This window comes from Bacillus rossius, chromosome 8 (assembly GCF_032445375.1).
Source record: "Bacillus rossius redtenbacheri isolate Brsri chromosome 8, Brsri_v3, whole genome shotgun sequence".
In the NCBI taxonomy this organism is placed as follows: domain Eukaryota; kingdom Metazoa; phylum Arthropoda; class Insecta; order Phasmatodea; family Bacillidae; genus Bacillus; species Bacillus rossius.
In genome coordinates this window covers 49,297,065-49,315,047 of record NC_086336.1, presented here as the reverse complement: position 1 = coordinate 49,315,047, position 17,983 = coordinate 49,297,065, and the positions used below count along the sequence as shown (strand labels likewise).

General features: G+C 41.2%; 1 protein-coding gene across 1 annotated transcript in view; it reads left to right on the top strand.

The window, feature by feature from the left end:
* Positions 1 to 11,267: 11,267 nt before the first annotated feature.
* LOC134534889 (transcription elongation factor SPT5) overlaps positions 11,268 to 17,983 on the top strand; it is a 42,784-nt gene continuing 36,068 nt past the window's right edge. Inside the window, exons 1-6 of the mRNA XM_063373563.1 lie at positions 11,268 to 11,667; positions 14,139 to 14,481; positions 15,265 to 15,359; positions 16,091 to 16,323; positions 16,433 to 16,570; positions 16,928 to 17,162. Coding sequence (XP_063229633.1) covers positions 11,587 to 11,667; positions 14,139 to 14,481; positions 15,265 to 15,359; positions 16,091 to 16,323; positions 16,433 to 16,570; positions 16,928 to 17,162 — 1,125 coding nt within the window. The 5' untranslated portion in view covers positions 11,268 to 11,586. The remainder of the gene's footprint in view (positions 11,668 to 14,138; positions 14,482 to 15,264; positions 15,360 to 16,090; positions 16,324 to 16,432; positions 16,571 to 16,927; positions 17,163 to 17,983) is intronic.

Genomic DNA, 17,983 nt, shown 5'->3' with positions numbered 1-17,983 from the left:
AACTAAATTAAATAAATTATAATTACAAATTATAGATTAGATTATTGACGTGACGTCTAATAAATCGATGAACGCTGGCTGCACGCGCGAAAAATTGTCCCACAACGGATGTCCCACTAAGGATGTGTCCTGTTTATGCATGCGTGGCATCTCTCTGGTATGTTGCGGACAATACAGAGAACTCGGCCAGCACGTAGCGGCGTAATGCTCAGGTTTCACCCCGCCATGCTGCAGGGATAGGCGGGTCGCGCCGGTTGGATCACGCCTGCGCATGTCGCCACACACAGCTTGGGGCAGACGACAACATAGCGGGGATCGAGATTATTGTTGTGCACCGCGCCACGGGAGTATATTCGCAAGGAAATGGCGTTCTTACAAGTACGTATTATTTTGATTATTTATTTATTTATTAAAATCCACCACTAGATCCCCTTACAAGCATTACACTTGGGGATATGGGCTTAGTCGAATTAATATAAGTATACATATTTACTATATATACATACTATATATACATAACAAATTACAGTCACAAATTAAAATTAAAGAATAAAATTATAAAATTTCCCATATTATAGATATATCAAAAGGCCTGTGTTTCATAATACACTTGGGGATATGGGCTTAGTCAAATTAATATAAGTATGCATATTTACAAAATATACATAAATTCCTTTTACTAGTGTAAATCAGTATATTTAAACAGTGTTGTATGAGTATGGTTTTAGCTGTGTAACTAAATATTTATTGCTGGTATGATACTTTTCATGTTTTAGTTTGACATTGGTAATTATTTGTCATGAGTTATTATTTGATCAACTAAATCACACACCGTATTATAGTTATTAGCCCACGAGCGTGTAAATATTTCGAGTCCAACAGAGAATATGCTAGTTAAAATAAATTCAAACAAATATTGAGTGTGGAATTTTATTAATTTATAACATCTGAAACAATTGTTTCCAAAATGGCCTCGTGGCTGTGTGGTTAGCATCGCTGACTACTAATCGATAGGTTGACGGAACAAATCCTGGCGGCTGAAATTTTTTTTTGTACTTGTGAAATAAATATGGCGCGCACGACACTTCAAAAGTAATAAATATATTTGAATTAATGAATGCAAATAACAGTAAATTTATTAATTAAATTGTAGATTTCATTTCACTCCTACTTTGTATCCATACAAAATAGTGATAATTCAATAAAAATGATTCAATTTTATTCATGAAAGTATGCAGAGGTAGATTTTATCATACAAAAAAAAAAGAAACATTTTTAAAAATTTTTCCTCAAAGAATATAATATTTTTAATGCCTAAATGGTTTGGTTGCAAAAACCTATTACGGCTCAGTCTCAGGCCGAATATGATATTTCATTTTCTTCTGAATCAATCATTTCATCAATGTTTTGTTATGACTTTGTCATGTTAAACTATCGTCCGTAAACCGACTTTACAGACAACCAATTTTTTTAGTTCAAATTGTATAGTTATACATGTATAGTTTAAGCCGGTGGCAAGGAGTTCTCCCCTGAATACAATCTTTGAATTAAAATGAATTGAATTGACTATTACGCTCACATTTAGGCTTTCACGCAGTAGAAAGGAGTCCTCCCTTTTCCCGAAAACAATTAAGTAACTAAACATTTGAAGGAGGCAATTTTTAAAATAATGTTTGGAATTTTTTCGGATTTTCTAGCATTGAAATTATGTATTTTCAAGATGGCAGCCGTAACGGAACATGCAACATTAATAGGATCCATGATGGCGGTCATAACATAAAGTGTAACGATACATCGTACTCAACCAAGATGGTGGGCATAATAAAACATGCATCATTTATAAAATCCAAGATGGCGACCATAATGATAAGTGCAACAGTGGTTTTTAAGTAATATTTTATTAAATTTTTATTATTTGATTCGATTAATTAATTTTTTAATGAATTTAATATTTTTCCCGATTTTATAACATAAAAATTACGGATTTTCAAGATGGCGGACATGACGTCATACTAGGTGACAAAATATATACTTTGAAAAAAATTGGTGGGGTCAGTCTGCCTGCAGCCAACATGAGGTAAGGATTGGTCGCTATTTTTATTTATATTTTTGCCCTCACAGGGTTCGAACTGAGGACTCCGAGCTCCATGTCGAAAAAGTATGTTTGTTCTTAATATTTATATTAAAAATTTATTAATTGAATTTTTTTATAAATTTTAATTTTTTCAATAAAATCAGATAATAAATAAAGATTTTCAATATGGCGGCCGTAACGAAAATACAACGGTGACATCATAATACTAGATGATGTCATAGGCTTATCGGAGGCTGTAGACATGGATACTTAAGACTCTTTTAGAAATTTGTGTTCTTTCTAAGGCAAAAGACTTTTGAGGTTTTTCTAAATCCTAATTTTTGAATTTTTGTGGAAGAAAACGTGAAAGTTTTCCTCAAAACGAGAATTTTTGAGTCATTTTGAGTCATTTTGAGGAATTTTGTGGAATTTTTGAGTCTAAGATGGCCGCCGTGATGTCACAATCCAAGATGGTGGTCGGCACCACAGGCACCACACCCTGAACCCTGCGCTCGGACATACTATTACATACTACTTACGATGACTTCTAGATTACTACTTTAGCTAGATTTAGGTGGACTGACTAAAGCCTAAACACTACTATGTTGGGAAACATCCCTTGGCTAATCTGATCATATCTTAAGAGAAACGGCGAGGCGTCCCGATGACGTTTTGTTCGATGCAGTCAGTCCTGAATCGCGGCGCGCAGTCCTGTTGTGGCGGCCGAGACCCTTAATTAAAAGCGATGTTAACTGTAGAAAAGGGGGGTCTTCGGCTTTTGAACCGAAAGGTTCCGAACATTACCGAGGTGTGTGTCGAGGAAAGGCAGACTTCGATATCTCGAAGTTGTTGTTACTGCCCGATTTCAGCGCGACCTACTGAGGTGTGGCTGAACTGAGTAGAGATCGACACGTACGGGTCAGCTGATAGCAGCATTGAGGCTTATGGGAGGACTGAGCCTGCCCTTTGGTGCGCTGGGGAGGAACTACAGTACTGGTTACTGCAGGAGATGCCAGAGGGCAGGCATTCCGCAGGCGTTCAAACTCCCAGGGGAAGTGATTCGCTAAACTACCGCTAAATGGCATAAGTATGTACTTCATGTACTACTGCCGTGGCCTTGGGTAGAAGCCGACACTGGCCGGGTTTGGTGGCCGGTCAAAGACCTGGGGCGGTGTTCCCAGGAAAATCTAGACGTGGGGGGGGGGGGGTTAAAACTGTGGTGCCATTGGGAACGATGTTCTACAGGACCCGTAGATGTGACTATACTTTGGCGAAGAAGATTCGCGATCATGCCAATGAGTGCTCTCATCAGGCGAGGTCTAGGAACTGGCCGGTCCTAAGAGTTCGCAGATCATAGCAGTTCTCGTCACGAATCGGGGACGAATTACAGGAGATGTCCGTGCGCCAAGGCAGGAATAATGGGATCGCCCTGCTGGATCATTGAATGGTAGAGGCTGGGAAAATTAGGGGAGACAAGTCTGACAAAGGTTGGATGGGAGTGTACAGGAGGAGGAACAAGTTTAAGTTAATGCAGCAGAGGAATGATTGGAAACATTATTTAAGTTTAAAAAAAAAATCAACTTTTAAATTGTGCCAAAAATGCTAGTTGGCAGCACACCAACCTGGAGTACAAATTTGCCTGTTTTTTTGCCTTCAATTTTCTGCCAAGCAGCACCACAACACTCTCCTTCCTTTCCTAACTAATTGCTATAGTTACTGATGTCGTTCCTCCTTCGACAGAAAAGCACGGTACCCACCCTGCCAGTACCAGACCCTGCTGGTGGAATGCATCCCTGGCCCTCGCCCCGAGTCAAGATACAACTGTGGTGGCGCCTCGATGTAGCGATGTATGTTGTCACTCGGTGGCCATGCGTCACCACACCTGTGACAGGGGATCACCCAGGCTGGTCCAGAGGGGGGCATTTGAAGTCGTACCATTTTGCATCTTGGTTGGAGCTATGGTCCTAGCCATGTCCGCAGCACACCACTGCAGTGTTTGTGACATCGCTTCCGCTTAGTGCAAGTAGAAGTGGCGTCCTGGCATTCTAGTCTCCAGTCCCGTCCAGGCTACCGCTGAAGCCAGATGGGGTTGTGAGACACATTTTCTTTATTTTTTTATGTTTTACTGTTTGTTCCCTTCATTAAATGTTAGTGTTTTGTATCTGCCTTTGTGTCATGGACTGCAAGCGACACATAAATAACAATTGTGCCAGAGTGTTTAGTGTATATTTTGTAGTAGTACTTCTTAGTGCATTGTGTAGATTAAAAGGACTAACAGCAGTGCCTCTGAACTGTGAGTAGTTCTTACGAATCAACCTGCCTGTCTTCCTAGTGGCCGTGCACTATACACGTGTGTGTGGGAGAAGTGCAACATGTAGACTACCTCAGGTAAGCCTGCACCACACTGTTCTCCAGCATGGGCGATATCTCTCAGCAAGCTACACATGCCAGACAGTCCACGACCTGCCCCCTGCAGGAGGCTGCTCTTCTTGAGAGAGCTGGTGCCAAGCCACACCATCAAGCAGTAACACTGCCGAGAGACGTCCGCACTTTCCCACGTCTCCACACTCCCTGCAGAGATTGGCCTGCGACAGTACCTGCTTCCCCTATTCCAAATTGTATGTAGAGTTATTTTCAGTTAAACTTGTAATTCTGTGCCTTCAATAAATCCTACCCCTTCTAGCAATGAACCTCCTTTAATATATTCCTCCTTCTTGTAAATGTGACTACCTTCACCTTGTTTACATTTGATTTTATACTGATCTTCATTGCTCTGACTTCGTACCGACCGGAGGCCATTAAGCCCGGCCTCGACCTGCCAGTATTGGTTCCCGCTGGTGGAATGCACACCTCGCAAACTCAACCCGGGTCAAACGCGGAGTAGATATGCAAGTACTCCCAGTGTATAAATTTTGTCACGGAACTGTACCTGATGCAAACAACCGATAATAATTCACGGAGTAAGCTCATCAAGCCATCCCCTTAAATTAACACATGATAAGAAATGTGCATCGTAGAGCACGAGTGTTAGCACCCTCCGGGCACAATGTTCAATGAACGCCCTTAATTCTCATCGCAGCCTAGAGCCTTAATTTAATTAAGAAACAAGGTGCTGAAGCAATATCCAGAACAAATTCACAAACATAAACATAACCAGTGGTTTATACCAACTAGTCCGTAGTCTTTAAGTTCACTCATCTTTTTAAATAATATTTGTTCAATTTCTTAAACTAAAGCTTTAATCAATAATTCATAAAACATTTAATATCAGCATTAATAATCAAACAAGGGCCATGTACAATTAACAAGTAAGTTTTCAATTAAAAACCGAATAACGGTAATTTCTTTTCTTCACTCGTGGTTTGGCGCGCGGCAGATCTGTTTCCCCCTCGCACGACAGCCCTCTCCGGCAATCCAGATCAGCTCGCGGCCTGGGATGGATGAGTTCGTGTATTCGTTCCGTGGGGAACCTTCAATTTAGTAACTCACCGATTCTTCACTCTGGTAAATATAGTCATGAACCAAATCCTTTGTAACATCAATTCCCCACGCAACCCCGGGTCGGTTTTTACGGTGCAGGACTTAATCCAGCCGTGTAATTCCTGCCTTAAGGCCACGGGCCACAGGGCCGCCTTAAGGTCAGTCACTTAACGAACCTGGCCGACTTCAGGACAACCAATGAACTCCCCCTCTAACGGACTGCTTTAGGGAGAGACAATCATAATTAATCAAGAGTAGTGTCGTGTAATATCGTGTATCAATTATGTCCAAATTATCAACCAAGAGTAGTGTCGTGCAATATCGTGTACCCAAATATGTCCATTAATAAATACGTGTACCACATTTTTTCAATGCCAGTGCGTGTATTACATCTATAGTTAGGCACCAGCCACCTAATGCTGAACAGGAAGTGTCACAATTGTCTACTAGCTGTTAATAACACCCTTAAGATACAGCCACCTGGTCTAGGGAAGCATGCTGGGGCCGATCGACTCACCCCATTTGTTATACGTACGAGCTAACCTGGCGCCCTCCCGGAAAAACACACCATAAAACACCACCAGCCCCTTAGACTCTCTGCGGGACTCGAACCCGAGACCCCGGCCGATGGCAGCTCCAGTGTGTCCTGATCTGCAGTTTTCTCCCTTCACTCGCAATTTCGTAGGTATTTATACAGTCATCTACAAACATCCACAGCTTACTTCCCTTTCCTTCTCCGATTTTGTTTATCATAATGATGAATAGGAGGAGTCACATATTATTATTCTGTGTTACTCTGTTTCCAATATATTATTACCCACTGACTTGTCCCGGGCTTCTGAGAGGGGCACAGGGAGGAGCGGGAGCGGTCCCCGAGCAGGGGTCGCTGCCCAAGAGCAGGGAGTGGTAGGAGCGGTCCCCCAGAGAGGTCTCTGCCTACCAGAGAAGTAGGGAAGGAGGAGCGGTCCTGCAGAGAGGTCGCTGCCTACCAGAGGAAGGAAGGGGGAGGAGCGGTCCTCCAGAGAGGTCGCTGCCTAAAACAATACTGCTCAAGTATTCAGTCACTTTTATTGGCCCAGAAATACTGGGAAGAGCTTTCTGCCTGGCTTAGCTCAGCCAGGGTAAATATACAAAATATGTACATATTCAGTAGGGAGGGCACATCTGTACCCTTCCTGTGCATACATATTCGACTTACAAAACTCTTTACATTCACTTGTATCATTAACAGTTTCTTGTCACAACACCATATATTTACATATTTGCCCTGAGTTAGACGGGGCAGGTAGACAAAGTCACCTTACTTTACATTCCCCTTTGTCTGCCATCTAGGGGCGGGTGGCGAACTAAATGTCCTGCCCATAGAGTGTGTAGGAGGGGTGGCGCACCTGGGGCTTGTGCTATCATACCAGCCGAGGCCAAAATGGTGGACATGACAATTCGCCCCCCTCCCTCTGTGGCCTTGGCTGGGATCGTTGCACATGCCAGGAGTCAGCACGCTGGGCTTCATTCCCAGGGCTGGCTCCTCTACACTGGCCACTACACTTCGCGGAGGTTAGTCGGTAGCGGGCTGGGCTGCCCAGCCGTTCCCATGGTCGTAGGGCCCTGGAGGTAGTTGTCCTGGTGGAGAGGGGCTAGTAGGTTCCTGGGGTTCGGGGTTTTTGGACAGATCTGTTTTCCGTCTCCATGGCTGCAGGTGAATCCTGTTCTGGGGAAACCATATTCCTCGGTCTGGAAAAGGCTCTTTCTTCCAGTGGCATCTTGCCTTTGAGAGGGTGCCGCTCAGCGGCTGTCTCCATGACTGCATGGTCGATTTCCCCTTTGGGGTTCCTCCTTTCTGGCACCACTGAAAACCACTGCCCGAGTTATTTTGGCTTAGCTTGGTTGTGGCAGAGCGAAGGGAAGGAATTTCTTGAGGTCTCTGGTCCCCTTGCGTCAACACAACCATAGGTTGGTCTCTGTGTTGTTCAGTGCAGATTCCAGGATTAGGGTTAACACCACTTTGATTAGGGGCATTCAGGTCACCCATTCCTTTGGTGCCCCAGTCAAGAGTCCGGCGGGACGTTCGTCCAAAGTGTATAGTTTGATCTTCAAAGTCCAATATCGCCTGCTGCTGCGTGAGCCAATCTTGGCCCAGCACAAGTTCTTCTCGAAGGTCCTTTGCGACTAGACATGGGATCTCCATCTCCACATCGGCTATGCAGCATTGTACCACAGCATTGCCCAGTAAGGTCATGGTGGATCCCTGGGTGGCAAGCTGTGCCATTTGGGGTTGGGAATTAATAGGGGTCCCTATTATCTGCACAACACTCTCGCGCACATAATTAGTGGTGGCGGCTGAGTCGATAAGAGCCTGAATGGGCTGTGAGTCCAGTTGCACCTTGACTCTTGGCAGTTCTTGTTGTGGGTGGTGCTGTACGCACATAAGGCTCGGGGTCGGTCTACCTTCGAGCCGAGCTTGGGAGTTGAGGTCTTCTACCTTCGGTGTAGGGGTAGGGCTCGTTGGCACCACTCTTTCCCTCCAGGGGTCTACTGTGTTGAGGCTGTTCCTTTCAGACTGTTTGCAGCGGAGCACTGGGCAGTCTTGGTGAAAGTGTTGTTCAGGGCAGTGCCAACACTTCGGCAACCTTTTGTTGGGGGTAGCATATTCTTGTACCAGGGTTGGTGGTGAACAAGGTTTACTTGTTACAGTGCCCCTAGTTTCGAGACAGTCTCGCTGCACGGCAGTGGCTCGAACCATAAGTTCGGATAAATTCTCGGGAGGCGGATGCCGTAGAAATGGCCGTAGGTTGGGCCGCACCAGCTCCAACAAGGTAGGAAGAAATTCATTTGGGTCTCTCCCTGGGTGTAGCCTCTTATAAAGTTTCCTTTTCTGTAGTAAGAAACTTTCGACATCCTCTCCTTCCTTTTGTTTGGTACCATATAATTGGGCAGTAAGCTTTGCCAGTCTTGATTGGCTTCCAAAATGGTTCAGGAAGCCCCCTGTGAACTCTTCCCAGGTGTCATACAGCCCTTCATGGTTATTCCACCATCTAGAGGCTTCCCCAAGTAGTAATGGACCTATCTGGTCCACCCATTCGGTGCGGTGGATTGCATGTGCCCGTAGGGCTTGCTCCCATTGGTGTACAGCTTGCACAGGGTCCTCATGATCCTGACCTCTAAAGGGCCGAGGTACACTTGCAGATCTTGTACTTGAAGGTAAAGTGGGATTCACTCTACACTGGGCGCAGGTAAACGACATCCCAGCAAGGTCCAGTGGGGTATCTTCCCAGCCTAGACAGGCGAGATGGTAGTCGCGCTGACAGGCCTGGCAGGTGACAAGGACTAGGGCTGTCCCAGGGCAGTTCGGCGCAAAGCAGCGCCGGGGAGCTGGAACTGTTGGCTTCTTCTCTACCAGAAGTTGTCTGCAGGGCTGGCATATGTGGATATACGCCTGTTCAATGACTTGTTCCACGATACCAAGGCATTGTAGGTGAAACTGGGCATTGCAGCATACACAGGGAATGCTGGGTCCATCCGGTGCACTGCAGCGAGGTGCGGCACAGGATCCAGAAGACATCCTTCAGTTGGGTTGGGCGCCACCAGGTGTTTTCTGCACTCCTGGAAGTGGATGTGGCTCCGGCTGTGCTGATAGCTCTCGTAGAGGCAGGGCGTGGTCCTCAGGTTATCCAAGCTGACTGGCCCCACGTTGGGCGCCATATTGACTTGTCCCGGGCTTCTGAGAGGGGCACAGGGAGGAGCGGGAGCGGTCCCCGAGCAGGGGTCGCTGCCCAAGAGCAGGGAGTGGTAGGAGCGGTCCCCCAGAGAGGTCGCTGCCTACCAGAGGAGTAGGGAAGGAGGAGGAGCGGTCCTGCAGAGAGGTCGCTGCCTACCAGAGGAAGGAAGGGGGAGGAGCGGTCCTCCAGAGAGGTCGCTGCCTAAAACAATGCTGCTCAAGTATTCAGTCACTTTTATTGGCCCAGAAATACTGGGAAGAGCTTTCTGCCTGGCTTAGCTCAGCCAGGGTAAATATACAAAATATGTACATATTCAGTAGGGAGGGCACATCTGTACCCTTCCTGTGCATACATATTCGACTTACAAAACTCTTTACATTCACTTGTATCATTAACAGTTTCTTGTCACAACACCATATATTTACATATTTGCCCTGAGTTAGACGGGGCAGGTAGACAAAGTCACCTTACTTTACATTCCCCTTTGTCTGCCATCTAGGGGCGGGTGGCGAACTAAATGTCCTGCCCATAGAGTGTGTAGGAGGGGTGGCGCACCTGGGGCTTGTGCTATCATACCAGCCGAGGCCAAAATGGTGGACATGACACCACCCTCACCAGTGGCGGATCCAGGATTTTGGTTTGGGAGAGGCTTGACCCAGCTGAGGCTAGGCTTTATCAAGGCAAACACTAAAACAATAGTGGACCCAGATGCTTTTGGAGGGGGCTTGAGCCCCTTAGCCCCCCCTCTGGATCCGCTACTGACCCTCACCCATTGTCTCCTATCCATAAGGAAGTCTCCAACCCAGTTTACTAATCCAGTGTCCCTTATTAACATCTCAATATTATCTATCATTACCAGGGTCTGCATCTTACTAAAGCCCTCGAAATCAATAAAATAAATCAACCTTCCTCCTTCTATCCATCGCATTTACCAAGTCCTCCAGTAGCCTAGGCATCTATGTATTTCACAAGCTGCTTGTTATCCATCCCATCAATCAGGGGCTAAGCCAGGGGGGTGGGGGGTGTTTAGGGGTTAACCCCCCACTTAGCTCCTAATTTTTAATTCATTTCTTATTCATCACTCAAACAAATTTCATATTAAAATTAATAAAAATTTTACCATTACAATATTTAAATTTAAGTACCGAAAACTGCTAAAATAGCACTATTTTACACCTTAAAATGCAAATTTTCCTGGGGAAGGACCCCCGGACCACCTGCTTTAATTAGGGGGGGGGGGGGGCATGCTTCTTAACACCCCCCATACACAAATCCTGGCTACACCACTGCCATCAATACATTAATGTCATGCCGGCTGCCTCGAGTGAGGTGTTGATGATGTGCTTTGTCTGGAACACTAATTAGCTAATTTCTTCGTGCTATAGTACTAGTTCATGTGGAGTTCTCAGAGGAGAGTTCCTGAAAACGTGGCCTAAGAGGCAGCAGAATTGGGACATAACGGCTTATGTGAGCGGATGAGCTCCGATGGGTGTTGTCAACATCTATTTCATCCACCATGTATCTGGCCACCAGTCTACCAGTTACCTTTCCTTAACTATCAGGCTGACCAGAATGTATTTAGCTGAATTTTATCGCCCATCCCTTTTGAAAATCGGTTGGACCACCGCCTTCTATTACTTCGACTACTTTATAACCTTCATTAAATGCTTGCATATCAATATTTTGTTGCCAGCACACCTCCTTGTCTTCTTATCACCAGATAGCCGCTACAAATTCTATCAAGCCTTTGCCTACCTTCTATTCAGTATCATAACATACTATTCAGCCTTCTAACTCCAAAATCTCCAAAACAAACTCGCATGTGATAAAAAATATAACGTAGAGCTCAAATTTGACTCGGATAAATTTTTGGTTCAATATCCACATCAAACATCTCACTTAATTGAATCTTGGTTAGTAATAAATCAATTTATATGACTGTTGGTATCAATAGTACTTTACAATTCGTTTCGGAACATTTCTTATTACGAATGAAGAAAAACAAAAAACAAAAAAAAAAAATTGCCAGTCTGTCGAAGTCATAGATAAGGGAGAATCATGTATAGTTTGAACCTATATGTTGTATTTTTCATTGTGTGATTTTTGGTAATTGGTGAAAAATGAACATTTTTATTAATTGGTGAATGTAGACATGACATAGCTATTAATTTAAAATTAAGAGTTTTAAGCAATTAAGTTTTCTATTTTTTTTTTACCAAGTCAACAATATTGTGCTGTTTAACTATTTAAATCTTCAACAAAAATAGTTGTTAATTATATTCGTGTAGACAATTCGTGTTTTATATTTAGCACGAGATGTCTGATTCTGAGGCCAGCGCTTATTCTGACAATGAAAGTGAAAGGGGCAGTGTCCAAGGAAGTGGCAGCGATAATGATGTATGTTTCACGAAAGTAGAATAAAATCTGTAGCCTATACGCATATGTTATTTAGTTGTAGATATAAACTAATTGGTTTCCTAGAGGTTATAAAATTATTTGTAGAGATAGATCATGTGGTTGTGAGTAGTCACGATCCTGATACCATAACACTATTGATGACGTCCCCAAGATGGCGGCGCTGACGTCATTGCCGTCATTGCTACCCCCTACATTCTTACATGACAAGCATGGGAATATAGGAGTGGGCAGGGAAAATACACTTGCATGTTTTGCGCAAAGGTTTCTCTATCAAACTAACTTTCGGGGATCGTATTCTATACTACAGCCCTGCTTATTCTATTATGGGACATGATACCGAATTAATATTTCCCACGGTATCGTGTTCTATACTTCAGTCCTACCTACTCTAGAATAGGACAAGATACTGATTTAATATTTTCCATAGTATCATGTTCTATACTTCAGGCCTACCTATTCAAGTATAGGACATGATACTGAAGTAAAATTTTCTACGGTATTGTGTTCTATTCTTCAGTCCTACCTATTCGAGTATAGGACACGATACCGAAGATACTTTTCCTACAGTATCGTATTATAAACTATAATCCTGCCCAGGTTATTATATTTGGCAATACCACATTTTATCATTTAATTATTGAACACGTTACCTAAAATATATTCTGTACACTAATTTATTTTTCTCATCAACAATTACTTTTGTAAAACAAGCATATGAATTTTCCCAATCCAAAATGCCCATTCCTGCACTTATTCTGTAAGAATGTATATAATTTTGTAATTACTTCCGTACAATCTTGCCGACTTCATCAATGTCGCTACCGTATCAGATGTAAATATGCGTGTGTGTGTACATATTAGCTGACCTACCTTCACCATAACTTAGGCTTTGTTTTTATCACTTCAAAGATTGCAAAACTAACTTGTAGAAAAACAAGCCTTTTTTACATTACCTACTACATTTTATAATTCACCTAACCGAATAAACTATTTCATCGAACACTGTAAACAACTTCACCTCTCACCTAACACATGCACATAATACACAATGTTTTTAATGTTCCAGAGTCCTTCCTGTCAAATTAAAGTTCTGTTCGCAGACTGTTGTGAAATATAGTTTAACACAGCATCTTATTGACTAAAAAACCTCTTGCATTGCATTAAGTATATTTTTAAAAGTTTACCTAATTTTTTGAATGGGTATTTTCAAGTATAAATTAACGTTTATGTGATAAGTCATTCTTTCTTTTGTATGATTGTTATTTAACTTTTAATTAATTAAATTCTTTACACTTTATATGTAGTTCTTCTTTTAGTTTATATAATTATGTGTTACCTAATTTTGTACAGTAATTATTTTATACTTTTTACCTTGTGGTACCGTAATGCAGTCTTTGTTTGATTATAGTGCGTATACATTTATAATTTGTTAGATAATTTTATTATGAATAACCATTTTCAGTATGTACTGGAGATTCAGTAATCTAACAGGTACTTATTAAATTTTGTTTTAATTGGCTGAAAGAAACATTAGGAAGATAAAAATAATAAGTTAATTTAACACATAATTTCTTTTTACTAGTTTTTGTGATTGCTGATACATTAAATACATTCACTGTTATTTAGTGATGAGTCGATCCTATTATTTTATCAATTCCAATTCTGTAGAAAATTCAGTCCTCTCATTTAATATCAGATTGATTTTTTATTTTTTTCAGAGTAGGAGAATACAAATTTTGAAATATCCATATTTTAGCCATGCAAAAATTAAAAAATCTATCTGAATGATACAGGATATTGCATACACACTGCATCTAAAACACTTTAAATTCAAAAACTTTCCCCAATATTATTACAATAATATCATTAATATAACTTAAGTGATGTCTACTGGTATTTAAGATATCCCTTTATGTAGTCCTATTATAATGTAGTTTGTCTTCAACTGAAGGTCGCAGTGGCTTGTCACTTTTGTAAATACAAAAATTTTGCAAAATAGTTTAAATTTAGTTTTTCCACAGAAAGCATTTATAGCATATGCATAGAAGAATGTATCATACAATATGGAATAAAAATGAATGTAGTCTGTTATTCAGGCTATGTTTTGACCAATATTATCATGATTCAATGTTAACTGGAAGCTAGAAGCATAAGTGAACGGTGTCTATAAAAAATTTATTGGAAGTGATTTCTTTACATAAGTAAGCATATTTTATTTGAGTTCACAAAGTACAGGCTGCTGGTTAAGTGCATATTAATTATGCATACATCATAGTACCAGTGTTTGTGTAAAATGTTATGCGACACTGTTAAATACATTTGAGTCTTTAATGTACAGTATTTTTCCATGTATTTTATAAATATGAAAGTGAACATTAAGTGGAGGAGGTTTGAGGGAATAGAAATGAGGTGTGTGGATTGAGACTGGTTTGCTGGGGTTTCCCGCGCAGGTGAGGGAAGCAAGCGATGCTGGCTCGGACGCCGAAGACCGCCGCTCAGAAGCGGGTGAGAGGTCCGACGAGGAAGACGGCAACGTGTCGGACGAGCCCGCGCGATCGGAGGAGGGCAACCGGTCGTACAGATCGGACGACAACCGGTCCGTGAACGGGAACCGCTCGGACGGCAACGCGTCGGACGGCAACCGGTCGGATGACGGCAACCGGTCCGAGGAGGAGGAGGAAGACGAGAGGCGATCGGAGAGGGATGACCAGGAACCGGACGATGACAGGGCGTCGGTGCAGTCGGACCAGTCGGATGTCAACCCTCGGAGGAGCAAGAAGAAGAAGGGACGCCGTGAGTCTTCTTTCACCGTGCACTTGGTCTGCTTAACTAGGGAAAAATATTTTTGAGGATATTTTCTGGAATTTTACTGTAAAACTTTTGGAGCTACACTTTGACTGAAACTAAGAAATTTTTTAAAACTGTTTTATACAAAAACAACCAATAAAAAAAGGTAAGCCATTAGGTGGTTAAAAAAAGTCAAATATACTATTTGTACGGGCATACTCCAAATTTCTATACCTACTTTTAAACTTAAAAGTTTTTTTACCCATACTCATACTCTAATAAGAATGGTAATGTAAAATTTTACAAGTAGTATAAAAGGTTTATACAAAACACTAGAACATCGTACAAACTACAGCATAGAAAGATTAAACAATAGCTTAACACATCAACCTACCTTAAATTAGGTATACCTATGGTGGTAATGGAAAAAAAAAGGAAAATTTTTCTGGAATGTGACACGGTGATAAAAAAAATTTCCCACCCATATCTCTACTTGCAGCTACCATCAGCAGACACAAAGTGACTCATTTATTTATTATTTCAGTCCACAGAAATTCAACCCCATTTATCAGTACATATTTGTTCGCATTGAAACAAACACACATTGGTATTTATTTAAAAACATTTTAATTTTGATCGTAGGTTCAGCATTTAAGTACATGCAAGCTAGAGACTGCGTATTTTTTTTATGACATAGGTAAGGCAGAAAAATTTTATGGAGCTTAATTATTTGGTGGTGGTGAAACTTGGGAAAAGGTGAGATATTCATCGTCAGCCGTTGTGGTGCAGGTCGCATAGACGATGAAGCAGAGGAGGCAGAAGAAGATGACGAAGAGGTGGAAGATGAAGAGGAACCAGAGGGCGAGGACTTGAACTCTGAAGATGTGAGTATTTTTCATTAATTAATTATTATCTGCTGTACAGTCAGTTGGACCCTGATTGGTAGGTTTTTTTTTAGTGTATAAGTGCAGTTTTGTCCATTTAGAATACAAAATATATACATGATTAATATTCATTAGAAATACAGTTGCGACATATTAAGACAGTTGTAGTATGTGTGTGGGAGAGAATGTCGAAAGAACCTGTGGGAGCCGATTGGGACGCCAGAACAGCTATTTACGATATGCTGTGTACATGTTTGTGTAATTTAGATTAAGTTATAGCCTAGTTATTACTTCCATTAATTATTAACATCTCTTGAATCAGCACTTCTGGCTTTTCATTCAATTAACACATGTCATGATTTATATTTACATTGACTTGAGATGTCTAAGTATAAATAAATATGATTTAATTATTTAACTACTTATGGATTTTATATTTTGACATTTTTCAACTCACAAAATTATAATTTTTGTAATTGTAGCGTAATACTGCTCACCATTGCATTTTTTGACAATTTTTTTAGTTAAGATAATCTTTATTCATCCATTCTGGTTCAATTCGTTTTTTTAGTAGTAGTATTAGTACCCATTGTAAAAGTTTGATTATGCTAATGCTAATACCTATTTCATGTTTGGGGATGTGATTAACAAGTTTGTAGATTTAAATCGGTATCATAAATTGCTTAGTCGTTTCACTGACTTCGGTTTTTTTTATTCCTATCTTTATACAGGAATATGACGAAGAGGAGGACGAAGATGATGACCGCCCGCACAAAAAGAAGAAAAAGAAGGACCGTTACGGTGGATTCATCATTGACGAAGCAGAAGTAGACGATGAGGTTGAGGACGAAGATGAGTTTGAGGATGAAGCCCACGAGATAGGAATTGTGGGTAATGAGTACGAAGAGGTTGGTCCTACTGCCCGTGAAATCGAGGGTCGACGCAGAGTCACCAACTTGTGGGAGTAAGTACCTTTGCAACAGTGAGAATTGTGTGGAAATCGTGTATATAAATTGATTTCTACTTTTGTTATTAAAAATAATTTACGAGCGTAAATTGTAATTGATTTTCAGTTCCCAGAAGGAAGATGAAATAGAAGAATACCTTCGTAAGAAGTATGCAGATGAATCTATGGCTGCGCGGCACTTTGGAGATGGTGGAGAAGAAATGTCGGATGAAATTACCCAGCAGACATTGCTACCTGGAGTCAAGTGAGTTTCTCTTATCAGTGCTTAAAAATAAATTTTCACGGTTTCTGTCCCATTTGGTCAGGACAAGTACGTTCTAATTCTGGTTCCTAGTTTGATATTTTTCTTTAAAGTCAGGTTGTCTCTGTACTTGTTTAAGTTTTTATTTTTAAGCAGTATTTTGAAAATTTATTCAGTTCTATACTTCATGTCCCATTTTAGATTTTTTACCTTCACCTGATGTAACTTTACTTTAAATATTGCCATATGTCTATGCCTAACAAGCATTCACTTCATTCGTGCATCATTTAGCGAAGCTGTAGTTCTATTTTACAACTTTGCAGAAGTCTAACCTCGGATGTTAATTGTTGATTGCCACAGAGATCCAAATCTTTGGATGATCAAATGCCGGATGGGGGAGGAAAAGACGACACTTTTGTTGTTGATGCGCAAGTTCATTGCGTATCAGTACACAAATGAACCTCTGCAGATCAAGTCAGTCGTTGTTCCCGAAGGAGTGAAAGGCTACATTTACATAGAAGCATACAAGCAACCCCACGTCAAAGCTTGCATTGAGAACGTCAGCAACTTGCGCATGGGCAAGTGGAAACAGCAGGTGAGTGGCTGAAAAATTTCAAAATTAAAGGTTTTTGGTTTTTTTTTTCTTAATTTTTGTGTATTCACATTTAATTACAATTTTTTTTTATGGATGGCTTCCCTTATTTTACCATCTTGGCCTGTATTGAGGTTTTTAACGCAACAAGAAGTAATAGAGCCTTCTCTGATTTCACTGTGTATTTCCCCTACCGCAGCAAGACAGGAGGGTGGCAAACCAAAACTTAGCACTTGAATCTGCATTACACGAGTAGCAACATCATAACCCAGGAATTTCATTTGACCACTCACTGGCCTTTTCAATCAAAATCTTTCTCGTCTGTTCACTTTTTTTTTCAGTGGAACCTTAGAATCTAGAACATATTATTCGAAAATTCCCTGCTACAGTTTAAAACACTGTTTTCTTGTAAAGTCCTTATTTCACTTTTTTAATGTCAGGACCAATGTTCATACAGCATGAAACTCATAAATAATTTTTGTTCGCACAATACCACATGCAAAGTCTCGCTTAAAATATTTTCCAGAGCTCTGATTTCTTACCTGTAGGTGGTGATAAAGTCAAACTGATTGTGCTCTTTGCGGTACCTTCTGCCAGAATTTGTTTGACTGTAGATAATGAAACATATTGCTGCACTAGTTGTTTAGGCGACATAAGAATAATTATTGTTGTTCACTATAATGTTTACATCACCATTTAATATATTAATGGGTGTGCTGTAATTCTCCAGGCTTCATTTAAACATGTGCACAGTGTACTACAAATTTTTTTAAAGTTATGACTAGGGGGACTGTGTGTAATCTGGAACCGGAAATCAAGTTGAA